Source organism: Manis pentadactyla, chromosome 4, assembly GCF_030020395.1.
Source record: "Manis pentadactyla isolate mManPen7 chromosome 4, mManPen7.hap1, whole genome shotgun sequence".
Classification (NCBI taxonomy): Eukaryota; Metazoa; Chordata; class Mammalia; order Pholidota; family Manidae; genus Manis; species Manis pentadactyla.
The window spans coordinates 142,646,745-142,661,485 of NC_080022.1; the positions used below are offsets into that span (position 1 = coordinate 142,646,745).

The window sequence follows — 14,741 nt, forward strand, 5'->3', positions numbered from 1 at the left end:
TTTATATGAGAAAGAAACTCCTATCTTGTTTAGATACTGCTTTATTCTTTTTTTAAATGCTGTTATTTTGGATCACTGTTACACGTAGCCAAAATATTAGTCTGCACTAATATAACATCTGATTGAATAGCAACTTCACTAATTTTTTTAACTGCACCCAACTATGTAAGGAAAGCCAGAAATTAGTAGCCTTGATTGGTGGAGAAATTAACATAATGCCGGGGAAAAAAGAAAGATTTCAAATTAGTTAGTGATAGTGTAGAATCTAAAACACAGGTTACACATCTCTTTGGAGTTTTAAATAAGAGTTTTCTTTGGGACTTTAGAATTAAAGAGCAGAACTTAAAAAAATGTATGCTTAAGCTGAGTCTTAAATGGTATTGAGATCGGCTCTCTAAAAGGTTAGAATTTTTCAACAAAAAGAATAATTAGTATAAACAATTCAGACGAAAAGTCTTCTGTGGAATAAATAGTTGAAATGCAGTGTGCTTTATGTCTTTCTAGAACATATATCTTACACATAACTGAAGAAAGCAAGATCCATTTTATGGCTGAAATAAATTCAAAAAAGTAATTTCTAATTTCAGATACCACGTTTAAAACAGGGCTTCTACTGCCTTTTCAGCTTCTACTGTCAATGACAATTTCTATACAGAAAAGCAGATCTCTTCCTTACAAATGGCCTTCTAGTGCAAAAGGAATTCTAGGTAAACTGACAATAGACACATTCTATTTGCATGTAATTGACTTCTCAAGGTCTAGACTCATTCTGAGTAGAAAAATATGTCTAAGGTTTGCATGACTTGACATGTCAGAAGAAGATCCTAATTGAAATAAGTGTTTTCTGCAAAAGCTTTAAAAATCACCAACAACACAAGGAGCTGATGTAGAACTGCATTGTTACCTGAAAAACTATCTTTTCTACTTGATACTGGAGCTTCCTCTTGAAGCTCTGAATTTATGTATAGTTCAGATGTTTGCTCCTCAGCCCTCTCTTCCTGTTGAGGGATTTCGATGTCCTCAAAGGAAGTGAGTTCCCTAGACTTTTTACTTTCTCTTGATATACTACCTTTTCTGGATTGTAAAGATGAGTCTGTGTCTTGTTGTTTTTCTGGAATTGTCTCTGCAGGGGGTGGTTCTTGTTCTGCCACTGACCCTTTGTGAGGATCTTCTATTACTGACTCTCGGCGTGATCCTTGTTCTATTTCTATTTCTATTACTGAGTCTCTGTGTGATCCCTGTTCTGCAGTTGACCCACTTTGTGGTTCTTGTTCTGTTACTGACTCTCTATGTGATCCTTGTTCTGCAATTGATGCTCTATGTGATCTCTGTTCTGTTGTTGACCCTCTGTGTTGTCCTGCTGTTGATTCACCATAAAGTCCTTGTTCTGCAGCTGATTCTATGTGGATTCCTTGTTCTGAAGTTGATACTTTTTGTAGTGGTCCTTGTTCTGTTATTGACTCACTACTCACTACTTGTTTTGGAGTCGACCCTGTGTGAATTCCTTGTTCTGTTAATGATTCTCTGTATAGCACTTTTTCTCCAGTTGACTCTCTGTCTTGATCTTGTTCTTCTGTTGAAATTCTGTTTGGTTCTTGTTCTGCAGTTGTCCCTCTCTGCTGTTCTGGTGGGCTTGGTGGTAGTGTTGATTTTCTGTGTTCCTCATGTTTATGTTGATCTTCTGGATTTTCTAACAATTTGCTTTGGGTTTTGCTAGCATTTTTTTGAGAAAGTAATGTATTCATCTCCAAGACTACTTTGTCAAAGTCTTCGTAAATGTGTTTCTGATTATCCATATCTCCCCAGAACTCAGGCAAGTCAATCTCTTCAAATTCAATGAATGGCCCTAATGCAGAAAACAGAACATTTACCTAAACAATTGATCTTACAATGGAGAATTATAGATAATAAATTAATGCAAAAAAGCATTGAGCACAGTGATTATAATATAGGCCTGTTGCCTTAAATAAATATGTTACCTTTCCCTGCAACACAATAAAGAGAAAAAGGTATCCAAAGGAACATAAAATTGCTCTCTGCTATAAATTAGAAATCATCCCTTTCTAAAAGGTGTGGTTTTGAAAACAAACATAATTCTTCTTTTGCTACTTGGAGAATTGCTAAGATAGCTAAAGCAAATAGAATTTATCCTCTAATTTTGGTCCCCCTGCAATAAGCACAGTATAGGGATGAGGAAGGGAATATACATTTTCCATCTCAAATATCTTTTTCAAAAATTAAAAAAAATTTTTAAGTTGAAATATCATTGATACACAATCTTATGTTAGTTTCAAGTATACAACACAGTGGTTCAACAGTTACCCATATTATTAAATCCTCACCCCCACTAGTACAGCTACAGTCCATCAACATAGGAAGAGAATCATTGGCTATATTCTCTATTTTCAACACCTGTAATACCAGAATAAAAGCAAGTCTCTATCCATGATAATCTTTTACTGAATTATGTTTTCTGATACTCATTTCCTCTCCCTTCCTTATTCCCTCCCTTTTTTTCTTCTTCAGTCCTCAATTCTTTTCCTCCACAACTTATGTAGACACCTGGTAAAGAATTCTAGGGAAAAACTGGATAACATTCACCAGAATCCCACTATTAAAAAAAAATTACAACAAAACAACCCTGGTGTCCAGGACTATAGAGAATGGGACTCATGCCAGAAGTTTCTCCCCTTTCCTCCCAAAATATTTAGTAGTTAAGCTATAAAATTGTGATTCCCACAATTTTCAGGACTACTCTATGTACATCACCCACAGATTTTTTTAAGTATCCAAGTAATACTTTCTTAAACAGAACTAAAATATTCACATTCTTTGGAAAACCTATCCATATGAAGATTTTCTCTACAAAAAATAGAAACAGAGGAGGAGCCAAGATGGCGGCATGAGTAGGGCAGCAGAAATCTCCTCCCAAAATCATATATATTTTTTGAAAATACAACAAATACAACTATTTCTAAAAGAAACACCAGAGGATACAGTACAACAGCCAGACTACATCTACATCTGAACTCAGCATCTCACGAAGGGGATAAGATACAAGCCGCAGCCCAGCAGGACCTGAGCGCCCCTCACCCTAGCTCACCAGTGGGAGGAAAGGAGTCAGAGTGGGGAGGAAGTGGAAGCACAGGACTGTTAAATAATCTGCACTGGGAGCACAGACACACATTGCGTGGTGTGCTAGATATTAGGGAAATGAAAAAGTAAAATCTGTGAGTGGGTCCCCGCAGCCAGCTCCCCTGGGATAAAAGAAAAGTGAGTGCTTTTTGAAAGTCTTAAGGGAACAGGGGTCTCACAGCTGGACAGAATCGTCCCGGCACACTCAGCCCAGCAGGCTGGGAATCCTGAGGAACTTCAGGTGCCCCAGCACTCTGGGTGGCAATGCAGCTCTGAGGCCCCTCATGGCCATAAGCAGCCTGCCATTTGTTCCCCCTGGCCGGCACGGCCCTGCCCACAGTGGCGGAGCAGCCAGAGAGTGGCCATGCCCACAGCAACAGCCCAGAGTCTCCTCCCAGCATGCAGCTGCCTGGGCCAGACCCAGGGGCTGCCGCTGGTGCACAGCTGCCCAGTGCAGGAAGAAGAAGCTGGAGCAAGGCACAAAGGGGTGCCGATTTCACAGGAGAACACACCAGGCATGCCTGCCACTCCTCACAGGGCTCTGGGCTGCCCTGACGGTGGCCCTGCCCATGGCAGCTCAAGGGATTGACCCAGATGCTGCTCCAGGTGTGTGGGTAACTGACATAGGCAGCAGAGAAGGGCAAGGTGACCAGCAAGCAGGAAGGGACTTTGTTCTCCCAGCTGACACACATGCTACCTGCCTACAACTACCTCTATCGCCATGAAAAGGCAGAAGAATTTGGTCCAGTCCAGAATTACCCAGACAACCCCTGAGAGAGGGCCTGGTGAGATAGATTTAACCAATCTTCCTGAAAAATAATTCAAAATAAAGGTCATAACTATGCTGATGGACATACAGAGAAGTATGCAAGAGCTAAGGGATCAAGGCAGGAGGGAGAATACAGAAATAAAACAATCTCTGGAAGGACTTAAGGGCACAGACTGGATGAAATGCAAGAGACCATTAATGGAATAGAAACCAGAGAACAGGAATACAGAGAAGCTAAGGCAGAGAGAGGTAATAGGATCTCCAGGAATGAAAGAATATTAAGAGAACTGTGTGGCCAAAGGAACAATATTCACATTATACGGGTACCAGAAGAAGAAGAGAGAGAAGAAGGAATAGAAAGTGTCTTTGAAGAAATAATTGCAGAAAATTTCCCCAAACTGGGGGAGGAAATAGTCTCTCAGACCATGGAACCCACAGATCTCCCAACACAAGGGACCCAAGGAGTACAACACCAAGACATATAAAAATTAAAATGGCAAAGATCAAAGACAAGGACAGAGTATTAAAGGCAGCCAGACAGGGAAAAAAGATCACCTACGAACAAAAACCCATCAGGCTATCATCAGCCTTCTCAACAGAAACCCTACAGGCCAGAAGAGAATGGCATGTTTTATTTAATGCAATGAAACAGAAAGGCATTGAACAAAGAATACTGTATCCAGCATGATTATCATTTAAATATGAAAGAGGGATTAAACAATTCCCAGACAAGCAAAAGTTGAGGGAATTTGCCTCAAACAAACCACCTTGACAGGATATTTTAAAGGGACTGCTCTAGATGTAAGCACTCCTAAGGCTACATAAATGTTACCAGAGAAAATAAAATCACAACAAAGAAAGCAGACCAACCAAATACTAACTAAAGGCAAAAAATAAAATCAACTACTCACAAAAGCAGTCAAAGGAAACACAAAAGAGTACAGAATAAAACACCTAACATATAAAGAATGGAGGACGAGGAATAAGAAGGGAGAGAAATAAAGAATCACCAGATGGTGTTTATAATAGCTTAATAAGACAGTTAAGTTAGATGGTGAGATAGTATAGAAGCTGCCCTTGAACCTTTGATAACCATGAATCTAAAGCTTGCAATGGAAATAAGTACATACCTATTGATAATCACCCTAAATGTAAATGGACTGAATGCACCAATCAAAAGACACAGAGTAATAGAATGGATAAAAGAGCAAGATCTGTCTATATGCTGCTTACAAGAGACTCACCTCAAACTCAAAAGACATACACAGACTAAAAGTCAAGGGATGGAAAAACATATTTCATGGAAATAATAGGGAGAAAAAAGCAGGTGTTGCAGTACTTGTATCAGACAAAATAGACTTCAAAGCAAAGAAAGTAACAAGAGATAAAGAAGGACATTAAATAATGATAAAGTGGTCAGTCCAACAAGAGGATATAACCATTATAAATATATATGCATCCAATACAGGAGCACCAACATATGTGAAACAAATACTAACAGAATTAAAGGACAAAATAGAATGCAATACATTCATTTTAGGGGACTTCAACACACCACTCACTCCGAAAGGGCAGATCCACCAGACAGGAAATAAGTAAAGACACAGAGGCACTGAACAACACACTAGAACAGATGGACCTAACGGACATCTACAGAACTCTACACCCAAAAGCAGCAGGATACACATTCTTCTCAAGTGCACATGGAACATTTTCCAAAACAGACCACATACTAGGCCACAAAAATAGCCTCAGTAAATTCAAAAAGATTGAAATTCTACCAACCAACTTCTCAGACCACAAAGATATAAAACTAGAAATATATTGCACAAAGAAAGCAAAAAGGCTCACAAACACACGGACGCTTAACAACATGCTCCTATTTAATCAATGGATCAATGACCAAATTAAAACAGAGATCAAGCAATATATGGAGACAAATGACAACAACAGCACAAAGCCCCAACTTTTGTGGGATGCAGTGAAGGCAGTTATAAGAGGAAAGTATATAGTAATCCAGGTCTATTTAAAGAAGGAAGAACAATCCCAAATGAACAGTCTAAAGTCACAATTATTGAAATTGAAAAGAGAAGAACAAATGAGGTCCAAAGTCAGCAGAAGGAGGGACATAATGAAGATCAGAGAAGAAATAAATAAAATTGAAAAGAATAAAACAATAGAAAAAAATCAAAGAAACCAAGAGCTGGTTCTTTGAGAAAATAGACAAAATAGACAATCTCCTAGCCAGACTTATTAAGAAAAAAAGAGAATCTATACACATCAACAGAATCAGAAATAGGAAAGGAAAAATCATGACGGACCCCACAGAAATACAAAGAATCATTAGAGAATACTAAGGGAATCTATATGCTAACAAGCTGGAAAGCCTAGGAGAAATGGACAACTTCCTAGAAAAATACAACCTTCCAAGACTGACCAAGGAAAAAACAGAAAATCTTAACAGACCAAAAACCAGAAAAGGAATTGAATCGGTAATCAAAAAACTACTCAAGAACAAAACCCCTGGACAAGAAGGATTCACTGTTGAATTTTATCAGACATACAGAGAAGGCATAATACCCATTCTCCTTAACGTTTTCCAAAAAACAGAAGAGGAGGGAATACTTCCAAACTCATTCTATGAAGCCAGCATCACTCTAATACCAAAACAAGGCAAAGACCCCACCAAAAAAGAAAATTACAGACCAATATCCGTGATGAACATAGGTGCAAAAATACTCAACAAAATATTAGCAAACTGAATTAAAAAATACATCAAGAGGATCATACACCATGATTAAGTGGGATTCATCTCAGGGATGCAAGGATGGTACAACATTCAAAAATCCATCAACATCATCTACCACATCAACAAAAAGGACAAAAACCACATGATCATCTCCATAGACACTGTAAAAGCATTCGACAAAATTCAACATCAATTCATGATAAAAACTCTCAACAAAATGGGTATAGAGGGTAAGTACCTCAACATAACAAAGGCCATATATGACAAACCCACAGCCAACATCATACTTAACAGCGAGAAGCTAAAAGCTTTTCCTCTAAGACTGGGGACAAGACAGGGATGCCCATTATTATTCAGCATAGTACTGGAGGTCCTAGCCATGGCAATCAGACAAAAGAAAGAAATACAAGGCATCCAGATTGGTAAAGAAGTCAAACTGTCACTACTTGCAGATGACATGATATTGTACACAAAAAACCCTAAAGACTCCACTCCAAAACTACTAGAGCTAATATCAGAATACAGCAAAGTTGCATGATACAAAATTAACACACAGAAATCTGTGGCTTTCCTATACACTAACAATGAACCAGCAGAAAGAGAAATCAGGAAAACAGTTCCATTCACAATTGCATCAAAAAGGATAAAATACCTAGGAATAAACCTAACCAAGGAAGTGAAACACCTATACCCTGAAAACTACAAGACACTCTTCAGAGAAATTAAAGAGGACACTAACAAATGGAAACTCATCCCATGCTCTTGGCTAGGAAGAATTAATATTGTCAAAATGGCCATCCTGCCTAAAGCAATCTACAGATTCAATGCAATCTCTATCAAAATACCAACAGCATTTTCCAATGAACCTAGAACAAATACTTTAAAAATTCATATGGAACCACAAAAGACCCCAAATAGCCAAAGCAATCCTGAAAAGGAAGAATAAAGTCGGGGGGATCTCACTTCCCAACTTCAAGCTCTACTACAAAACCACAGTAATCAAGACAATTTGGTACTGGCACAAGAACAGAGCCACAGACCAGTGGAACAGAATAGAGACTCCAGACATTAACCCAAACATATATGGTCAATTAATATACAATAAAGGAGCCATGGACATACAATGGGGAAATGCCAGCGTCTTCAACAGTGGGTGTTGGCAAAACTGGACAGCTACATGTAAGAGAATGAAACTGGATCATTGTCTAACCCCATACACAAAAGTAAATTCGAAATGGATCAAAGACCTGAATGTAAGACATGAAACCATAAAAGTCTTAGAAAAAAACATAGGCAAAAATATCTTGGTTATAAACATGAGTGACTTCTTCATGAACATATCTCCCCAGGCAAGGGAAACAAAAGCAAAAATGAACAAGTGGGACTATATCAAGCTGAAAAGCTTCTGTACAGCAAAGGATACCATCAATAGAACAAAAAGGCATCCTATAGTATGGAAGAATATATTTGTAAGTGACAGATCTGATAAAGGGTAGACATCCAAAATATATAAAGAGATCATGTACCTCAACAAAAAACAAAAAGCAAATAATCCAATTAAAAAATGGGCAGAGGAGCTGAACAGACAGTTCTCCAAAGAAGAAATTCAGATGGCCAACAGACACATGAAAACATGCTCCACATCACTAGTCATCAGAGAAATGCAAATTAAAACCACAATGAGATACCACCTCACACCAGTAAGGATCGCCACCATCCAAAAGTCAAAGAACAACAAATGTTGGCGAGGTTGTGGAGAAAGGGGAACCCTCTTACATTGCTGGTGGGAACGTAAATTAGTTCCACCATTGTGGAAAGCAGTATGGAGGTTCCTCGAAAAGCTCAAACTAGAAATACCATTTGACCCAAGAATTTCATTTCTAGGAATTTACCCTAAGAATGCAGCAGCCCAGTTTGAAAAGGACAGATGCACCCCTATGTTTATCACAGCACTATTTACAATAGCCAAGAAATGGAAGCAACCTAAGTGTCCATCAGTAGATGAATGGATAAGGAAGATGTGGTACATATACACAATGGAATATTATTCAGCCATAAGAAGAAAACAAATCCTACCATTTGCAACAACATGGACAGAGCTAGAGGGTATTATGCTCAGTGAAATAAGCCAGACAGAGAAAGACAAGTATCAAATGATTTCACTCATATGTGGAGTATAAGAACAAAGAAAAAACTGAAGGAGCAAAAAGGCAGCAGACTCACAGAACCCAAGAATGGACTAACAGTTATCAAAGGGAAAGGGACTGGAGAGGATGGATGGGAAAGGAGGAATAAGGGTGGGGGGGATTATGATTAGCATGTATAATGTGGGAGGTGGCACGGGGAGGGCTGTACACACAGAGAAGCTGAATAGTGATTCTACAGCATCCTACTATGCTGATGGACAGTGACTGCAATGGGGTATGTGGGGGGAACTTGGTGATGGGGGTAGTCTAGTAACCATAATGTTCTTTGTGTAATTGTAGGTTAATGATACCAAAAAAAAATAGAAACAAAACCCATAATCCTATTAATTTTGGTAGTAATATAAACAAAATATTTTACTGTAAAAGTATAGTAAAGATGTACAAGTAACAAATCGAGAGAAGGAAACATTTTTCTTAGAAATCCTAGAATTTCCAATTGGACATTAAAACTGAAATTACCATTATCAACTTCATTTCCAAAACATTCATATTGTCATTAAAGCACCTCTTCATTGGAATGAATTAAATGTTAAGGTCTAGCTGAATTCTAACTTGACAAGTTTTAGTATTGCTCTATAGTGAAAAATATATCTAGTTGTGATGAAGAGTGAATTTTGTGGGGAATGAACAACTATATACAGCTTTCATGATCTGAAGAAGATGTTACATGAAGGGATTCCATGGTGATGGAATGACCTTGTATTATCATACCAACTGCACTATTCCTGTTTAGGCATACTCCTTCTGAGTAGCACTTACATTGTCTTGGGTTTCGGAGTAAACTTCTAAGCATTTTTGAACTTTGGTCATAGAATGTTTCCAGTAAGGCCAGTGTCCTCTGCCGATCCAAAAACCCTACCTAAACAGAAAGTTTGCAATTAGTTGTTGTAGGAGATTTCAGATTTTTATGTGGATGGAATATGGATTCTTGAAGCTTTTATCATCATAATGTAAATAAAAGCTGCAGAATCAAGGTCAGGAAAGCTAAATCACACCTTTAGGCTTATACTCTATTTCACCATTCTCTGACACATCAAATATGTGACATGTCAAATGACACTTGAAATAATTAAATGCTTCCTACTTGTTCTTTTTTTGCATTGTTTTTATTTTGAGATGTGTTTTAATTACTGAAAAATATAGAAAATGATAAAACTAACACTGGTATTCCCAACACCCAGGAATGATGACTACTAACATTCTGTTTATGTATTTTTAAAAATATGTAACTGATATCACAGTACATGTGTCCCTCTTAAAATTACTTTTATTTACTCAATATTTAGATCTGATTCATGTACATGAAGTAATATATTTTATTCCTTTTAACTGCAGTATGATATTCTATGATATGTAAAATATATAATTTTTAAAAACATCCCGTTACTTATGGGCATTTAGATTATTTCCAGCATTTTGATAGCAAAATAATGCTGCAATGGATGGCCTTAGATACATCTCCTTGCATACATGTGCAAACATTTCCCTGAGGCAAATAATCAGAAGTGTAATTAATGGACTTACATATGTGCATTTTCAAATTTACTAGTTATTGCCAAATTGCTCCACAAAACATCCATACCAATTTATATTCTCACCATTACTGAATGAGGACATCATTTCTGTATCCATGACAATACTTGATATTGTTAGAGTTTATAATTTTTTTCCAATCTGATGGACAAAAAAATGATACCTAATTATTTTAATTTTAATTTCCCTAATATCAGTGAGATTAAATATGTTTTCAAATGTTTATTATATATTTGGGTTTCCTTGTCTATGAAGCTTTTTTTGTGTCATTTTCCTTTCTTCAGTTGGGAAGAGTTGCCCATTTCTTATTGATTTATACATTTTTGATAATGGTCATTCTGTTACCTACATGACAAATATCCTTTCCAAGTTTATCTCTTATTTAATTTAACCTTTGATGAGTTTAGCCATATCAATGTTTTTAATTTTGAGGCAAATGTATCAACATTTTCTGTATGGTTTATGTTTATTAGGTGAATTCTCTAGTAAGTATTATCAATACAGAACTCAAAAGGTAAACTCTAAATTTGCCTCCAAAACTTTAAAAATTTTGTTTTCCACATCTAGGTCTCTGATCAGATGGGACTTATTTTTCCTCATTAATGAGGTTGAAGTCTAATTTTATATTTTTTCCCAAAATGGTAAGCCAATTTTCCCAATATTGTTTATTGTTTTGTCCTTTCAGCTAATTTATATGGTTACCTATGTCATATACTTAATTCCCACATACTCATAGGTCTAATGCCAGGTACAATATACTGTTAATATAAATTTATTTTTAAGAATCAGGGAAATTCTCCCCAACTTGTCCTTATTTTTGTAATTGTTTTTGCTATATTTAGACCTTTATTTTTCCACATTAAAAAAAATTAAACCTTTTAAAAAAATACAACATACTTATAGAAAAGTACACAAATAACAAGTGTATGGGCTTATGAATTATCACTGTGAACACACACGAGAGTTGTTTCTCAAAAGAGAACAGTTAACTTTAGTAGAGGACAGTTTTGCTCTAAAACTTGAGGGATCTGTACTGTGATTCTACCATTGCCATTTGCCACAGCATTCCAGTTTGTCCCATACACTCCAAATACTGCAGGATCATCTAGGCAATCATCTTATAGGTAAGAAGAGTTTTTGCACTGCAGCCTAGAAAGCCTTTTCTTACTCTGGGACCCATTCTGGCAGCTGATGGCTCAGTTAAGGCATAAGAGTAGCGCATGCAAGTAAATGTTTTCCTAAAATGTAAAAAGGGCCAAGAAGTATTGTGCCTCTCTTCGTGGTAGGTGGTGCAGGGTACAGCAATTTGCTTCATCCTTAAAAGAGCTATCCTGTCATACTTCAGACTACTGAACTGCTAAAAATTTTACCAAGATAGGAAACCCTTAAATTTTTTTCCATTCTACACACTTGGGTCTTACCAAGACATCTAATGCTTTTTCTGTCCAATCACCATGATGGAAATCATCAGGGTAAATGGATTTGTATAATGTTTTGGGATATATCAGCACAATCCAGGTGTCTGCATACTAGCTTATTCGAGAGCTGCCTTAGCACTAAGGCAAAGCAAGGAAAGTATACTCCTGACAGGGTAAATCAAACTTCTTCTGTTGGTCCTTGTAAATTGCTCAAGAGAAAATAGTATTTGACAGACAAATAGCTGTGAATGAGGGGGCTGTGTCAATTGGTTTATAGATTCCGTATCTTGAGTAGCAGCTGCAAATGGAGTCATAACCTACAAACATTATTGAACATCTATTTATCTTTTGCATAGGCAAAACAGGGGAATTGATAAGAATGTAATAGAGTTACTTCTTCTGCATTCCTCATACCATTCATTTATCTTCATATCTAACCTCTGTGAAATTTTTTTTTTTTTTGTCATTGTTACCTGTTTAGGGTTTTGCCATTCTAGTGGGCAGAGAAAGCTCAGAGTTCCTATTTGGTCATTCCTACCATGATAGCCTTCAACCCCCAATTGGTAAGGATTCTGCTAGTTGCTAATTATGACTGTTCTGATTATATATTCAGGAACCAGAAATAAATATAGCTGACTTCACAGATTAATTTGGTCTGTGATACAACCTTAGACCAAAATAGCATTTATCACCTGACATTCATAAGCCCTAACTTTAATCAGTGGTCCACTGGGTTATTGGAGGATCCTAGGGGTTATGCTAATTTGGAGTCAGTGTCTGGTAATCTCTGAAAGTTTGGGACATTTCCCTTTTTCTAATGCATATCTACCCTGGCAAATGGCTACAAGCCCTTTGAGGAAGGCTTGGCGTAAGATCTACAGCATATGGTGGGGCAGTCTTGTAGGATTCTTTCTCAAGAGAACCAGCCTCCCATTCAAACAAAGAGTTCTGGGTGTGTAAATTGGCTTAACTCTGGGAACTAGATCAGAAGCTAAGATTCTCCACTATGGTACCTTAACTCATGTTTCTGGCCCCGTAATTAGAGTTTTTCTGTTTGTTTGTTTTAAATAAAAACAGTTCTGGTAATAATTTAATAGACATCCTATATATTTAATTCCTAAGGAAACCAGGATCACCACAGAAAATCCATGTGGGTCAAAATATTCAGATACCCACTTTAATTCCTGCTACTTATTACAGTAATTCCAACTATACATTTAAGAACTAGGTAAATAACCGTAATGTGACAAATTTGGCCCATTATAATACAGCCTTTGACCTTAGGCAATGAGTCAAAAACCACTTATTCATAATATCTATGAGCACTGACTTGGACCAATAGACCTTGTCTCTGGCAGTTAAATACCCTCTGTTTTTTATCACTCTGGAATTCTATCATTTCCTTAAAATCAGAAAGTTCACTTCAATGTCAGTATCTTTCACTATCATCCCCAGTCTACAAAGGACAGCTACCAAAGAGTTTATTAAGATTGCCAGTGCTCTCTTCATTAATGTATTTCTCAAGGGAGTGTTATCTGGCCCCTCATGGGGGATATGGTAAAGACGCATATGGACAGGCTACATATGAGAAATTAACTTCAGCAACCCTGTAAGCTTTTCGACTTCTTCCTATACCTCTATACTATAGAAGTTGTCCAGGAAGGTCTGGCATCTCAGTCACATTGAATGTAGGCCATATTTGACTCAAAGTTTAACTTATTTAACCTACCAAGTAAACTGTTAAAACCATTCCCAGATGCTCAAATTATTACTGTTAAGGAAATCTTCTATATAACAATATTCACAAGTTTGAGCCAATCCAAAGCTACATCCATCTTCTTAGTGTAAAAGTTTATAATCAATTCCCACACACGCTCCCCAGGTTTTTGCTGCTATGAATTAGCAAAAACTTGCTATTTTCTTGGAGTACCACTCAGTACAAATTTGACTGGTTCTCCTGGGGCATGCCAAGATCTGACACCAACTTTGTCTAAAGGCAATGAATGTGTACAGGTGGGCCTTGAGGAAAATAGTCATCTCCTTGCAAGCTAATTGCCCCAAATGAAGTTATTGTAGGGTCTTTAGGAAAGAAAAGCCAGTATTCTCAAACAAGAAAGAAGGGATTACTTTTGCTGCCAAAGAAGACTTAGGAAATTTGTGACTTAAATCTCAGCTTCTATCCAACTGTAACCATTCCAAATTTCAGAGCTTTCTATTTTTCAAGCAATGTGCTAACTTTCTCATTAGAGGCTTGGCAACTCTATGAATTCAACTTATGTTTTAATTCTGTCACATTAAATTTGGGGGCTGATTTTTCATACACATCTGCCCCAAAGCTATGAGAAATACAGATTCTTTTAGAGTCATCATGGAATTTCTATGGTTTTTGACTGCAACTTAAGCTGAGGGTTTAAAGCCCTGAGCTTCTCTTCCACTTTCCATAACCTCTTCAATGCAGTGAGATGAAGCTCATCTATCCACAGCCCTTGTAGTCAGCACATATATATTAATTATGGTTAAACTTAGTAGCTACCTGGTCTCCTTAAGCCTTTCCTTCAAAAGGCTCTTCATCCCAAGTAATCATAGTGATATATATTTTTTAACTTTTTCATTGAGACATAATAAATATGCAATAAGGTATGCAGGCCCTAAGTGTTTAAGCTCAATGAATGTCTACCTATCTATACACTGTATAAGCCCCACTCAGATAAGGATGTAGAACATTTTCATCATTGCCAGAAGGCTCCTTCATGGTTTCTCTTAGTCAGTAATTTTCCACCAAGGTAGTTATTATTCTACTATTTATCATTGTAGATTAATGTGTTGGTTCTTGAATTTCACATAAATGGAATTATATAGTATATGCCATTTTGTGAATTTTTTTGTTCAACATTATATCTATGAATGTTATTAATGTTCCATTTGACTGT

The 14,741-nt window shown here is 37.0% G+C and overlaps 1 protein-coding gene across 1 annotated transcript in view; it reads right to left on the reverse strand.

The window, feature by feature from the left end:
- The window catches only part of EFCAB5 (EF-hand calcium binding domain 5), a 126,999-nt gene that overhangs the window by 36,268 nt on the left and 75,990 nt on the right, over positions 1-14,741 (reverse strand). Inside the window, exons 10-11 of the mRNA XM_036906259.2 lie at positions 9,620-9,719; positions 905-1,846 (exon numbers count right to left, since the gene is read on the reverse strand). Of these exons, the coding sequence (XP_036762154.2) occupies positions 905-1,846; positions 9,620-9,719 (1,042 nt within the window). The remainder of the gene's footprint in view (positions 1-904; positions 1,847-9,619; positions 9,720-14,741) is intronic.